This window comes from Microcaecilia unicolor, chromosome 1 (genome assembly GCF_901765095.1).
Source record: "Microcaecilia unicolor chromosome 1, aMicUni1.1, whole genome shotgun sequence".
Taxonomy (NCBI): Eukaryota; Metazoa; Chordata; class Amphibia; order Gymnophiona; family Siphonopidae; genus Microcaecilia; species Microcaecilia unicolor.
Window position 1 is genome coordinate 442597956 of NC_044031.1, and position 12920 is coordinate 442610875.

A 12920-nucleotide genomic window follows, 5' to 3' on the forward strand; every position below is an offset into this window, starting at 1 on the left:
CTAGGTACTTATCAAATAACTACTCTACTAACAAGAGACCAGGCTGGTGGACACGAGAGTACCATTAAAGAAGGACTGCTCTCCTAAACTATTAATTGATAAAGTACTCTTAATGTGACTATTAATTTTTTGAATTTTTTGAATTTTTGGAGGGCTCTCAGAGTATTAACTCACCCTATAACATGAGAATTTGCCCAACATCTGTGCATCTCATTGGGTGGTTGAGCATCTCAATCATAGAGCCTGTCCGTGGTTTTGTTCTTTTACTCGAAAAGAACAATTTTGGATCTTTGAACTTAACACCTTGATACCTCATGGCTTGAATGATAGTATAGAGTGGAATACAGTAATTTAAGCACAATCAAATGATTTTTGTGAGTGAACCAGATATGATGTACACTCATTTTTTCAGGCTGATTTTTGATCATTAGTTAGTCTCAGCCTTAATTGAGGAAAAGAGTATAATTTATAACGTCATTTCCTGTCAGGGATCACATAAAACCCTCATAGTAAGAGTAATAGACAATACTTCTGAAAAGAGAAAGGGAATGATTTTTGTTCCACGTTTCAATAGTTGTAAACATTTGGAGTTCCTGAGGAAGTTTTCCAACGAAACCCTGCAGTGTTGGACTCTTGATGTTTTGAAGACAGCAATATAGCCCAACCGGGGTGTGAAGATTATCACCTTGGTGTGGTGCTTGCGGTGGAATATAATCATCGGAAATAACCCATATTGGATCCACTTATATAGTGGAAGGGGATTTAATACAGTTATCGAAGAAGCTCACGATAAGCTAAGTGAATTTAAATATTCTTTACAGTGCCTCTTGAATATATGAACTATAAATTAGTCAAAGAAATTTTACAAGAGGGATAGTGGCACGAGAGATACTTGTTGGACTGTTACTTTTAATACATTTTTTGAAGTGTTTGAGCACTATTGTGGTTTCCGTGAAGGGAACACGTATTAAAATAAAAAAAGAACAAAGCCACGGACAGGCTCTATGATTGAGATGCTCAACCACCCAATGAGATGCACAGATGTTGTGCAAATTCTCATGTTATAGGGTGAGTTAATACTCTGAGAGCCCTCCAAAAATTCAAAAAATTCAAAAAATTAATAGTCACATTAAGAGTACTTTATCAATTAATAGTTTAGGAGAGCAGTCCTTCTTTAATGGTACTCTCGTGTCCACCAGCCTGGTCTCTTGTTAGTAGAGCAGGTAACACTGAAGCAGTTAATTACACCTTTAAAGGTGCAGGTAGCTGTCCAAGATATCACTTCCATTGCTAGTAATGTGCATTATAATATCAATGCCACCATCGCTGCCTCTTTCCCACCCTTTTGTCCACTATCAACACAGCTTTGCACGATAGGGAGATAATTCTATAACTGGGTGCCTATTCTATAAAGAAATGTCAGTGCCTAGATTCCTTTATAGAATACTACCATAACAGCAAAACTATGTGTCCATAAGTTAGGCACAAGCTTTTATGCCAACCATAGTGCTGACGAGTGCATGTGACCAGTTCCAATGATTTGTGTAATTTACAGTATTCCATAAGCTATGTACGTTAAATGTAAGTACTGCCCATGCGCTCCCTCTGTGTACACCTATCTGTAAAATACACCCTATATAAGATGCATGTCTGTTTACATTATAGTGCTTATACAGAAATTTGGCATTTACAAGCATATGCACACACAGATATATGTCAAGCTCATCCTGTGGCAGTATTCAAATCTAGGCAAAAAGTCCACCTTTTTGAGACTTCTTTTAACTCCTGTTCAATACCCATCACTGTTTTAATCACTCACACAATAACTTCTTAATCACTTATTTGTCCTCTTTGTCTGTCTTGAATAGACTGTAAGCTCTATTGAGCAGGGACTCTCATATATATGTGTTTTGTATACAGTGCTGTGTAGACCTAATAGTGCTATAAAGTAAGTAGTAGTACTAGTAGTAGAATAACTTCTTAGGGGCCCTGTTTACTAAGGTGTGCTAGCGTTTTTAGTACACGCTAAGTCCTTTATTTGAATAACACAATGTTTACTCACAGTCAACTTTAGATCAGAGGTTCTGCCCCAACGGCAAAGAGTCTCCGTGATTCTGAAAACAACATTAGCTCAGAGCTGGTTGAATGGAATACGATATTTTTTTTTAGTAAGATATATTCAAGGTAAAAACTAAGTACTCTAACAGAGGGTAATGCAGGAAAGGGTTCTGTACTGTCTAAGAAATGGAGCCTACCTCAGACTAAAGGGTACAGAAAAGGGCACACTCTGACCCAGAGAGCAGGGGAAAACCACCAATTGGAACAGACCCTGCCAACTAGCAATAGCATAACCAATCATATAACAGTTCTATGCAGACAGGCTAGTGAGTCATGTTGCCTGATAACTACACCCCCCACAATGCAACGCTCATGTAACTCTGCATTGAGAATGACAGAAAAAGTGTCACACACCACCCCAGAGCCACATTACAATTAGGGAAAGGCTGTCAGAGGACAAAACAGTGCCTGGGTATGGCCCAGCATTGAGCATCGTAGCTTAATTCTGCCCATACCCATCTGTGACTTAAAAACTGCTGACTGATGGAGGCTGAAAATCAGTCCCAAAGAGTTATTGTTCTAATTCAGTTTTTTCTTGAACCTCCCTTTCCTTTGGTCTCAAAAGCCATATTTCAGTTGTTTAGGTTGCTAAATTTATAATAGTGAGTGGTTGCAATGGTCTGTTCTGTTACATCTTCTCATTGCATCTCTGTCTATCCTGTCCAGCATCTCTCCTCTATGTCCCAGGGGCGTAGCCAGACAGCCAATTTTGGGTGGGCCTGAGTCCAAGGTGGGTGGGCATGGAATTCATGCCCTCCCCCTGTCCCTAGCTCCCCTCTGCTCTTCATCCCTCCCTCCACCTGCAAGCCCACAATATTAAATACCTGAGCAAGAGGGGATCTACAAACCCCGCCAGCTAAATATTTCCTCCTGCTCAGACAATCAGTACTCTTCCAAACAAGCCAGCAGCACTTTCCTTGAGCTGATGCCACGGCCTGTAGGCTGTGCATGCATGAAAACTAAGCATGTGAAGAGGAGCTGGTGTTGGTTTCAGCTCGAGGCAAGTGCTGACAGCTGCCGTTTGAAAGAGCACTGGCTGCCTGAGAAGGAGGAAATCTTCAGCTGACGGGGTTTGAAGACCTCTACATGCCATAGCAAGAGTGCACGATTTTGGGTGGGCCAGAGTCCAAAAAGGGTGGGCCCTGGCCCACCCAGGCCCACCCATGGCTACTCCACTGCTATGTCCTTGTTCCTGTCTTCTCCCATGTTCAAAGTGTTTCTAGCCTTCCCTTATATACAACATTTCTCTTCTGTGTCCCTATCCCACCACTCTTCAGTCATTGCCCCAATGTGTTCATATTCCTATGCTTATTCCATGCCCAGCAATTCTTCTCTGTGCCCTGTCTCTCCCTTCTCTGTTCCCTTCTTCCCGCACCTGCCCACATTGGGTTCAGAATCCCTCCCTCTCTCCTCCCTGCTCCACTTGTGGTCTGTCATATCTCCCTCTCTCCCTCCATGGGTCCAGTGTCTCTCCTCTTTTGTTCTACCATACCCCCCAATTTGGTCCCTGTCTCTTCCCTCTTGTCTCCTCTCCTGGGTATGGTATTTCCTCCTTCTCTTCCCCTGCTCCAATCTAGTCTCTCTATCCTCCCTTCCAGGCAGGTGTAGCACATCCTAATCCCTCTCCCCCCAGGTCTAGCACAACTCCATTTCCCTCTCCCTACTCCAGATAAAGTACATCTCCATAGTTCTCTCTCTAGATTCAGCACATCTCCATTTCTCTCCTCCCTGCAGCTCCAGCACATCTCCATTTCCCTTTTCCCTCAATCTAGCACATCTCTAATTCCCTCTCCCTCCAGAGCCAGCATATCTCCATTTCTCTCTCTCCCTAGATCCAACACATCTTTATTTCCCTTTTCCCACTCCCCCCAAGATCCAACATGTCTCCATGTCCCACTCCTACCCCCCCCAGGGGTCTATCATATTTCTCTCTCACCCACCCTTAACAATTCTAGCATCTCTCCCCTCCCTACTTCCCCCCAATAGGTCCAGCATCTCTTTCCCATACCCCATAGGTCCAACATCTCTCTCTCTCTCTCTCTCTACCACCTCCCTCTGTGAGTTCGCATCTGTTCCTTAACCTCCTCCCCACCTCGAGTTCAGTATCTGCCCCTCACCTATTCCTGGTTCTAGTACCTGTCCCTTACTTATCCCTGGTTCAAATGTCTGTCTCCCATCTTTCCCCTGGATCCTGCATCTGTCCCTCACCTTCCCCAGGTCCTCCAACTTTGTCTTGATTGCTGGGTTTTTCCTCAACGGTATCCTGCCCATATGTATACTGGAAATTGCACAGTGGGAGGCAGGATGCCATAGAGGGAAGGCCCCAATGCTGGCAGAGGCAATCTGCCTTAATCTTTGATGCGCCTCCTCGTCCTCCCCGCCTCGCCGCTTCCCCTCGCAAACAAATACCTTTTTGCTCCTCCTGTCCTGTGCACATTGACGCTCCTTCTCAGTTTCATGTAAAGGAGCATCAGCATGCACAGGAGGAGCAAGAAGAAAGAAGAGCAGGGCAGCGAATGCGGCTGCGCCGAAGACTAACGCTGAAGAAGATTTCAGCTGGCTGGGGGTTGGGGACCCCCTGCCAGCCAAACCAGGGGTCTGGATGAAATTTGCTGGGGCCCAGGCCCCCGTTGCCCCCCATAGCTACGCCCCTGATTTCTAGAATCCCCCACTGCTAATTAGTGCAAAACTATAACAGCTACTTAGTGCCAATTTTTGTCAATTATGCCAACTGTAACCAAAAATTGTTTGTTAACACCAATGAACAGCTAATTATTGAGGGGTCCTTTTACTAAGGTGTGCTAGAAAATGGCTTACGGTAGTGTAGGCACGGGTTTTGGGCACATGCCGATCCATTTTTTAGTGTGCCTGTAAAAAAATGCCTTTTTTGGTGGGGTAAAAATGGACATGTAGCAAAATCAAAATTGCCACGAGTCCATTTTAGGTCTGCAAACTTACCGCCAGCCACTGACCTAGCAGTAAAGAATCCAGGCGGTAATGACCTAGATGTGTCAAATGGCACTTGGCGCGCATCCTTTTACGCGCGCCCCAAAATAAAAAATAATATTTTTCAGATGCGTGTATCGGACATGTGCCAAAAATGAAATTACTACAAGAGCCATGCAGTAGTCAGGCGATAACTGCATTTTGGCCCACGTTGGACGTGCGTAGATACTTACGCGGCTTAGTAAAAGGGCCCCCAAATTAAGATATGCCTAACTGACACTAGCCAATAACTTTCATGAATGTTAAGTGTAAAATTGTGTGTGCAAGTTTATAGCAATAGAGGGAATGATTTCTGAATCTGCTGTTTATGACACTTGGGACTAGATTCAGTAAATGGTGCTAAGAAAAAAACATGCAAAATGGTATTTTATAAATGGCACTCTGAGTTGTGCACTGTTTATAGAGTAGCACTTAAAAACAATTTCTCTTCCAAACTTTGGGTATGAGGATTACACCAACTGCAACCTGGTGTAAATCCTGGAGCATAAGTTAGGCGTGAATCCCCAGTATTCAGTAATACTGAGTGCATCTTTCGTGAATGTCCCAACCTGCCCATGCCCCTCGCATGGCCTCACCCCTTTTGATTTGCATACCGTAAGATTTGCATGCGGATCTTTGTAGAATAGCGCTTAGCAAGATGTAGCGCAGATCCAAAATGTTGCCAATTTATGCCAATAATTGATCATTAGCACCCAATTATTGGTACTAGTTGGCTCATTAGCCAATTTAGTTGTACACACATCTTTGGATAGTGCAGAATTTTACACATGTAAATTTGCACGCCATTTATAGAATCCATGGGTTGCTGTCTAGGCTTTTGATTTGACCTCCAGAGGTATAAAAATAAGGGCAAATCAGGTCCCAAAAGAACAACGGCAAGTCCTCTATTCTTCAGCCAAAGCCCTCAAATTGTGCTCTAATAGCATGTCCAGCCTCATCCAGATTGAACAGCGGTTAGTGTATCTGGGTTTAAAAAAAAGCTTTGGACAAGTTCCTGGAGGAAAAGTCCATAGTCTGCTATTGAGACAAACATGGGGAAGCAACTAATTACCCTGGGATTGGTAGTATGGAATGTTACCACTAATGGGTTTCTGCCAGGTACTTGTGACCTGGCTTGGCTACTGTTGGAAAGAGGATACTAGGCTAGATGGACCACTGGTCTGACCCAGTACGGCTATTCTTATGTTCTTATATTCTAATAATTCAATTCTTAATGTCACCAGAATCATAATCACTAATATTTTTGTAAAATTTTTTTGCTGTGCTCAGTAACCAAATCAAACTCTGGAAAGGGTACACAGTCACCAAACATCATCGCACATACCCTTCCTTCCTTCCGTTTTCAATTACGAGCTGAATGCTCTGGATATAATATAATGTAAAAACTTATAGGAAAATGAAACTTATCTTGATTGGTGATGTGCGCTGACTGTAGCACCTCCAGACACCATAAAACTAGTGCTTTGTGGTTAAAATCTCTGACTCCATAATAATCCCCAACGTGGAGCCACGTTTCACTTCAAAGCTTTTTCAAGGGAATTAATCTTCAATCTATCAAAAAACAGGGGAGATATCTAAACTTGCTCCTCCCTGCTGTTAAAGCTGGGTGACTGTTTGGTGACTGTGTACCCTTTCCAGAGTTTGATTTGGTTTAATGGGCACGACAGTGTTACTGAGCACAGCATAAAAATTTTACAAAAATATTAGTGATTATGATTCTGGTGACATTAAGAATTGAGTGATATCCAACACCAGGTTTATTGTTTAAATCCCACACCTGATTAAGTAACTTATATTCTAATAGCCAGAAACAGGAATCAAGTATTCTGAATTCATGAGAGGGCTGCCATACGGACCTCAGCTATGCAAATCATTAAAGGTGATAGTCTAGGGCTATTAATTATAGATCTATCTATGTCCCAGTTCTAGTCAACAGTAATATGTAATTTTTTCCATAACTTTATTTATGGCAAAAACTATTTAAAGAAGAATCAAGACAGTGGGTGCATGTCTATATTAAGAACATTTTGAAAAATGTATAGAATGTCTTGAATGACAAATCTCTAAAAACTGTTTTTAGGGTAAGCAACTGTACTGAAATGCAGATAGGAATGCTGGCATCAGACTTGTCACAGTGGAGTCTGAAATATGAGGAAACAAGCAATTCCAAGCAGGAGACTGTGAAACAGGTACCCAAACAAATTACCTCTTGGAGAAAAGGAAAACAAAAAGCATGAAAATCAAATTTGCTGTTCAATTCTCTCTTAGCTTCTGTGTAATGTATATTGTGTCATAAATTTTCTGAGATGAAGGGGGGCTTACTGCACTGGGTTGAAACAGACAGAGCTTGAAAATGAACTGAAACCTTTTCCTAACCAATTGCTTTGTCACACAGACTGACTACTGATTCTTCACCTCCAAAAAGACATTTGGCTGTTGAATTTCTTCCCTTTAAATGCATTTTTTGTACTTTTATTGACTAGTTTACTGAATTTTTAAAAGTTATCTTTCATCTTATTTACCTCCTTTTGTTACGTCTACTCTGTTGCAAATCTTTATATCACCTTCGAACAGGCACCCCTTTCTATCTAAGTACAGAAAATTTAATTTTTCTTAGGAACAAAGCTTGTGCTCTGGCAGAACTAGACAGAATGGAAAAAAATGCAGAAAATAATAAAATATGCATGTAAAATTATTTGAGATAGAACTATCATACAAAACTATGATATACTTATAAAAAGGAGACATATCTGTTAAATTATTATACTGATATAAATTGCTCTGTTGGTTTCCTTAATAGATTAAGGTAACATATAGTTGGGCAGTCTATCCAGTCTGCCCAACAAGATAAACTCATTTTACATGGTATGTGATACTTTATATGTATACCCAAGTTTGATTTGTCCTTGCCTTTCTCAGGGCACAGACCGTAGAAGTCTGCCCAGTACTGTTCTTGTACTAAGTTCTGAAGCTAACATCGAAACCCCTTAAAGTTTACACTCCAGCCTATCCCTATCTATTCCGTCATGATCAGGGTGTAGACTGTAGAAGTCTGCCCAGCTCCCGTTTTGTTTCCCAATTATCGGCATCACCACCCAATCTCCGCTAAGATTCCACAGACCCATTCCTTCTAAACAGGATTCCTTTGTGTTTATCCCACTCATGTTTGAATTCCATTACCGTTTTCATCTCCACCACCTCCCGTGGGAGGGCATTCCACATATCCACCATCCTCTCCATGAAAAAATACTTCCTGACATTAGTCCTGAGTCTGCCCCCCTTCAACCTCAATTCATGTCCTCTAGTTCTACCACCTTCCCGTCTTCAGTAAAGGTTCATTTGTGGATTAATACCTTTCAAATATTTGAACGTCTGTATTATGTCACCCCTGTTTCTTCTTTCCTCCAAGTTATACATGTGCAGGTCAGCAAGTCTCTCCTCATACGGTTTGCAACGCACATCTCATACCATTTTTGTAGCTTTTCTTTGCACCACTTCCAGTCTTTTTACATCTCTTAGCAAGATATGGCCTCCAAAACTGAACACAATACTCCAAGTGGGGCCTCACCAATGAGAGGCATCAATACCTCCTTTCTTCTGCTGGTTATGGCCCTCTCTACACAGCCTGGCATCCTTCTGACCATGGCCGTCGCCTTGTCACATTGTTTCTTCACCTTCAGATCCTCCGACACCAACACCCCAAGGTCACTCTCCTGAGTCAAGCTTACTAATCTCTCCCCTCCCATCCGGTATCTCTCTTTTGGGTTTCCACACTCCAAGTGCCTCACTCTACACTTCTTGGAATTAAATTTTAACTGCCATACCCTTGACCATTCTTCTAACGTTCGGAGATCCCATTGTTTCTACTCCCACCAGGGTATCCACTCTATTGGCTATTTTCGTGTAATCCGCAAAAAGGCACACCTTTCCTTCCAACCCTTCAGCAATATCTCCCACAAATATATTAAACAGAAAAGGCCCCAGCAACGACCCCTGAGGAACTTCACTGCTCACCTTCCTTTCCTCCAAGCGGATTCCATTTACTACTACCCTCTGCCACCTGCCGGTCAACCAGTTTCTTATCCAGTTCACCAATTTCAGTCCTAAGTTCAACCTTCTCAGCTTATTCATGAGTCTTCTGTGTGGGACTGTATCAAAGGCTTTGCTGAAGTCCATTTAGATTACATCTAGCGCACGTCCCTCATCCATTTCTTTGGTCATCCAGTCAAAAACGTCAATAAGATTCATTTAGCAGGATTTTCCTTTGGTAAAGCCATGTTGCCTGGGGTCCTGTAACCTGTCAGCTTCTAGAAAGTTAACTATCCTTTCTTTCAGCAGCGACTCCATTATTTTTCCTACCACCGACGTGAGACTTACCAGTCTGTAGTTTCCAACTTCTTCCCTGTCTCCTTTTTTGTGAAGAGGGAACACATCCGCTCGTCTCCAATCTCACGGAACCTCTCCCATCTCTAAAGATCTATTAAATAAATCTTTAAGAGGTCCCGCCAGGACCTCTCTGGCTCCTTCAGTATCCTGGGGTGTATCCCATCTGGCCCCATAGCTTTGTCCACCTTCAGATTCTCCAGCTGTTCTAAACTCTTTCTTCTGTAATGGCCACAGTTATCCACTCCATCCCAGATGTTCCCTCGGCAGCCAACCGCGGGTCCTTCTCCAGGATTTTCCTCCCTGTGAACAACGAAGAGAAAATAATTGTTTAGCACGTTCACTTTATCTTCATCAATCTCCAGATAGCCATTCTATTATCTTTCTGTCTCGCAATTCCATTCCTACTCTTTCTCCTTTCTCCAATATATCTGAAAAAAGTCTTGTCACCTCTCTTTACATCTTTAGCCATTTTTTCTTCTGCTCGTGCTTTCGCTAGTCGTATTCCCTCTTCGCTTCTTTGAGTTTAATCGGATAATCTTTTCCGTGATCCTCTCGTTGCGTTCTTTTGTATTTCTTGAACAAAGCCTCTTTTGCTCTTATTTTTTCAGCTACTTGTTTGGAGAACCATATAGGCTTCCTGCTTCTCTTGTTTTTGTTATTTCCTCACAAAAAGATCAGTCGCCCATATTTTATAGCAGCCTTAGCTTGGACCACTGTTTTTCCACTTCTCCTATGCCTTCCCAAGCAACAGCTCCTTCTTCAGGTATTCACCCATTTTATCAAAATCAGTACGTCTGAAATCCAGTACTTTGAGTTTTGTGTGTCCGCTCTCTGCCTTCACCCTTATAACAAACCATACGGTGTGATGATCACTATTACATAGGTGGGCACCCACCCGGATATCGGAAACACTACCTCCATTAGTGAACACTAGATCCAGCATTGACCCTTCCCTTGTGAGTTCCATCACCATTTGTCTGAGCAAGGCACTTTGACAGGCATCCACAATCTCCCTACTTCTTTCTGATTCTGCAGATGGGACGTTCCAATCCATGTCAGACAAATTGAAATCTCCGAAGAGTAGCACCTCCCCTTTCATACCAATCTTTTGAATATCTTCTATCAGATCCTTGTCTAACTTCTCCATTTGCGCAGGAGGTCTGTAGATAACCCCCGTGTAGATGTAGGTTCCATCTTCTCTTTCCAGGGCGATCCATAAAGCTTCTTCTTTTCCCCAGGTTTCCCGTATTTCAGCTGCTCTGATATTGTCTCTCATATACAGAGCCACTCCTCCACCTCTTCAGCCCTCTCTATCCTTCCTAAAAAGATTATAGCCCGGTAAGGTCACATCCCATTCATGAGAATCGTTGAACCATGTCTCTGTAATAGCAACAATATCCAAGTTTTCTTCAAACATCAGGGCTTGCAAGTTTTTAACTTTTTTACTTGGACTACGGGTGTTTTTTTATATTTACATGACCTTTCCCTCTGCCATCATGTTTATTCTGAGGGTGACTTTCCAAAATCCCCTGTTTCCTTTTGTCACCCTCACCCTCTAGTTTAAATGTCTAAACTAGAGGGTGGGGGTGACAAAAGGAAACAGGGGATTTCGGAAAGTCACCCCCAGAATAAACATGACGGCAGAGGGAAATGTCATGTAAATGTAAATACAGTGTAAATGCAACATGTAAAGTTGTTGCAATGCAGTCATATATTCATATTTATAAGAATGACAGATGGTATTTCACTATTTGTTCATCTGTGTGCTGTTACTACTCTTTAGGTTTTGTAGAATTGTTTTCACTGGTAAAGATAAAGGAAGATTTAAAAATGTATTCTCCAGTGTATCAAGTGAGCTTTCCAAAGCAAGCTCACTAAATAATGCATCTCTGTGTTATATTTTCAAGTACTACAAATATGTTTTGGCAGTATCTGTTTATTTGTGCACAAAAAAAAAAGAATACAATTTGTGTATTTATTTATTTCTCCTACAATTAGAGGAGCATTTTTGATATGACGTCTATGTCGAACTTTGGACGTTTTACTACTACTACTACTACTTAACATTTCTAGAGCGTGTACTAGGGTTACGCAGCGCTGTACAAAATAAACAAAGAAGGACGGTCCCTGCTCAAATGAGCTTACAATCTAAAGAACGAAATGTCAAGTTGGGCAGTCTAGATTTCCTGGGTAGAGGTGTAGAGGTTAGGTGCCAAAGGCGACATTGAAGAGGTGGGCTTTAAGCAGAGATTTGAAGATGGGCAGGGAGGGGGCCTGACGTATGGGCTCGAGGAGTTTGTTCCACGCGTGGGGTGAGGCGAGGCAGAAAGGACGGAGCCTGGAGTTGGCGGTGGTGGAGAAGGGTACTGAAAGGAGGGATTTGTCTTCAGAGCGGAGGTTACGGGTAGGAATGTAAGGGGAGATGAGGGTTGAGAGGTAAGGAGGGGCTGCAGATCGAGTACATTTGTAGGTTAGTAGCAGAAGCTTGAATTGAATGCGGTACCTGATCGGAAGCCAATGAAGTGTCTTGAGGAGAGGGGTGATGTGAGTGTATCGGTTCAGGAGGAAGATAAGATGTGCAGCAGAGTTCTGAACGGACTGAAGAGGGGATATGTGGCTAAGTGGGAGACCAGTGAGGAGTAGGTTGCAGTAGTCAAGGCGAGAGGTAATGAGAGAGTGGATGAGAGTTCGGGTGGTGTGCTCAGAGAGGAAAGGGCGGATTTTGCTAATGTTATAGAGGAAGAAGCGACAGGTCTTGGCTATCTGCTGGATGTGCGCAGAGAAGGAGAGAGAGGAGTCGAAGATGACACCGAGGTTGCAGGCAGATGAGACGGGGACGATGAGGGTGTTATCAACTGAGATAGAGAGTGGAGGTAGAGGAGAAGTGGGTTTGGGTGGTAAGACAAAAAGTTTTGCACTAAATGCCCCAAATCCGAATAGGAAATATAGCTATTTTCGAAAAGCAAAACATCTATCCTTTTTTTCCCCCACAGAAAATACCGTTTGTAACATCTTTTTGTGCTTTGCACATTTATCTTTTTAGGCCATTTTTGAAAAAAAAAAAAAAAATTACAACTGAAAAACGTTGAAAATCAAGCCATTGGGATATAGGAGGGTCCAGCATTTGTAGTAGACTGGTTCCCCAGACATCCCAGGAGAGCAATGGGGCACCCTGGGGGGGCACTGCTGTGGACATCATATAAATCATCCCAGGTACACATCTCACTGTTGCTCCTTTATCTTGTCTGCTGAGCTCTCCAAAAGCCACCCAAATCCTACCACCCCCAACTGTATACCACTACAATAGTCCTTATAGGTGAAGGGAGCACCTATATGTGGGTATAGTGGGTTTCTGGTGACTTTTGGAGGGCTCACAGTTTCCACCACAAGTGTAACAGGTGGGGGAGTTA

General features: G+C 42.6%; 1 protein-coding gene across 2 annotated transcripts in view; it reads left to right on the top strand.

Annotated features, from left to right (window-relative positions):
* CCDC102B (coiled-coil domain containing 102B) overlaps window positions 1–12920 on the top strand; it is a 567471-nt gene that overhangs the window by 108310 nt on the left and 446241 nt on the right. For both annotated transcript variants that reach the window (XM_030212667.1, XM_030212657.1), the window contains exon 4: window positions 7205–7313. In XM_030212667.1, coding sequence (XP_030068527.1) covers window positions 7205–7313 — 109 coding nt within the window. The remainder of the gene's footprint in view (window positions 1–7204; window positions 7314–12920) is intronic.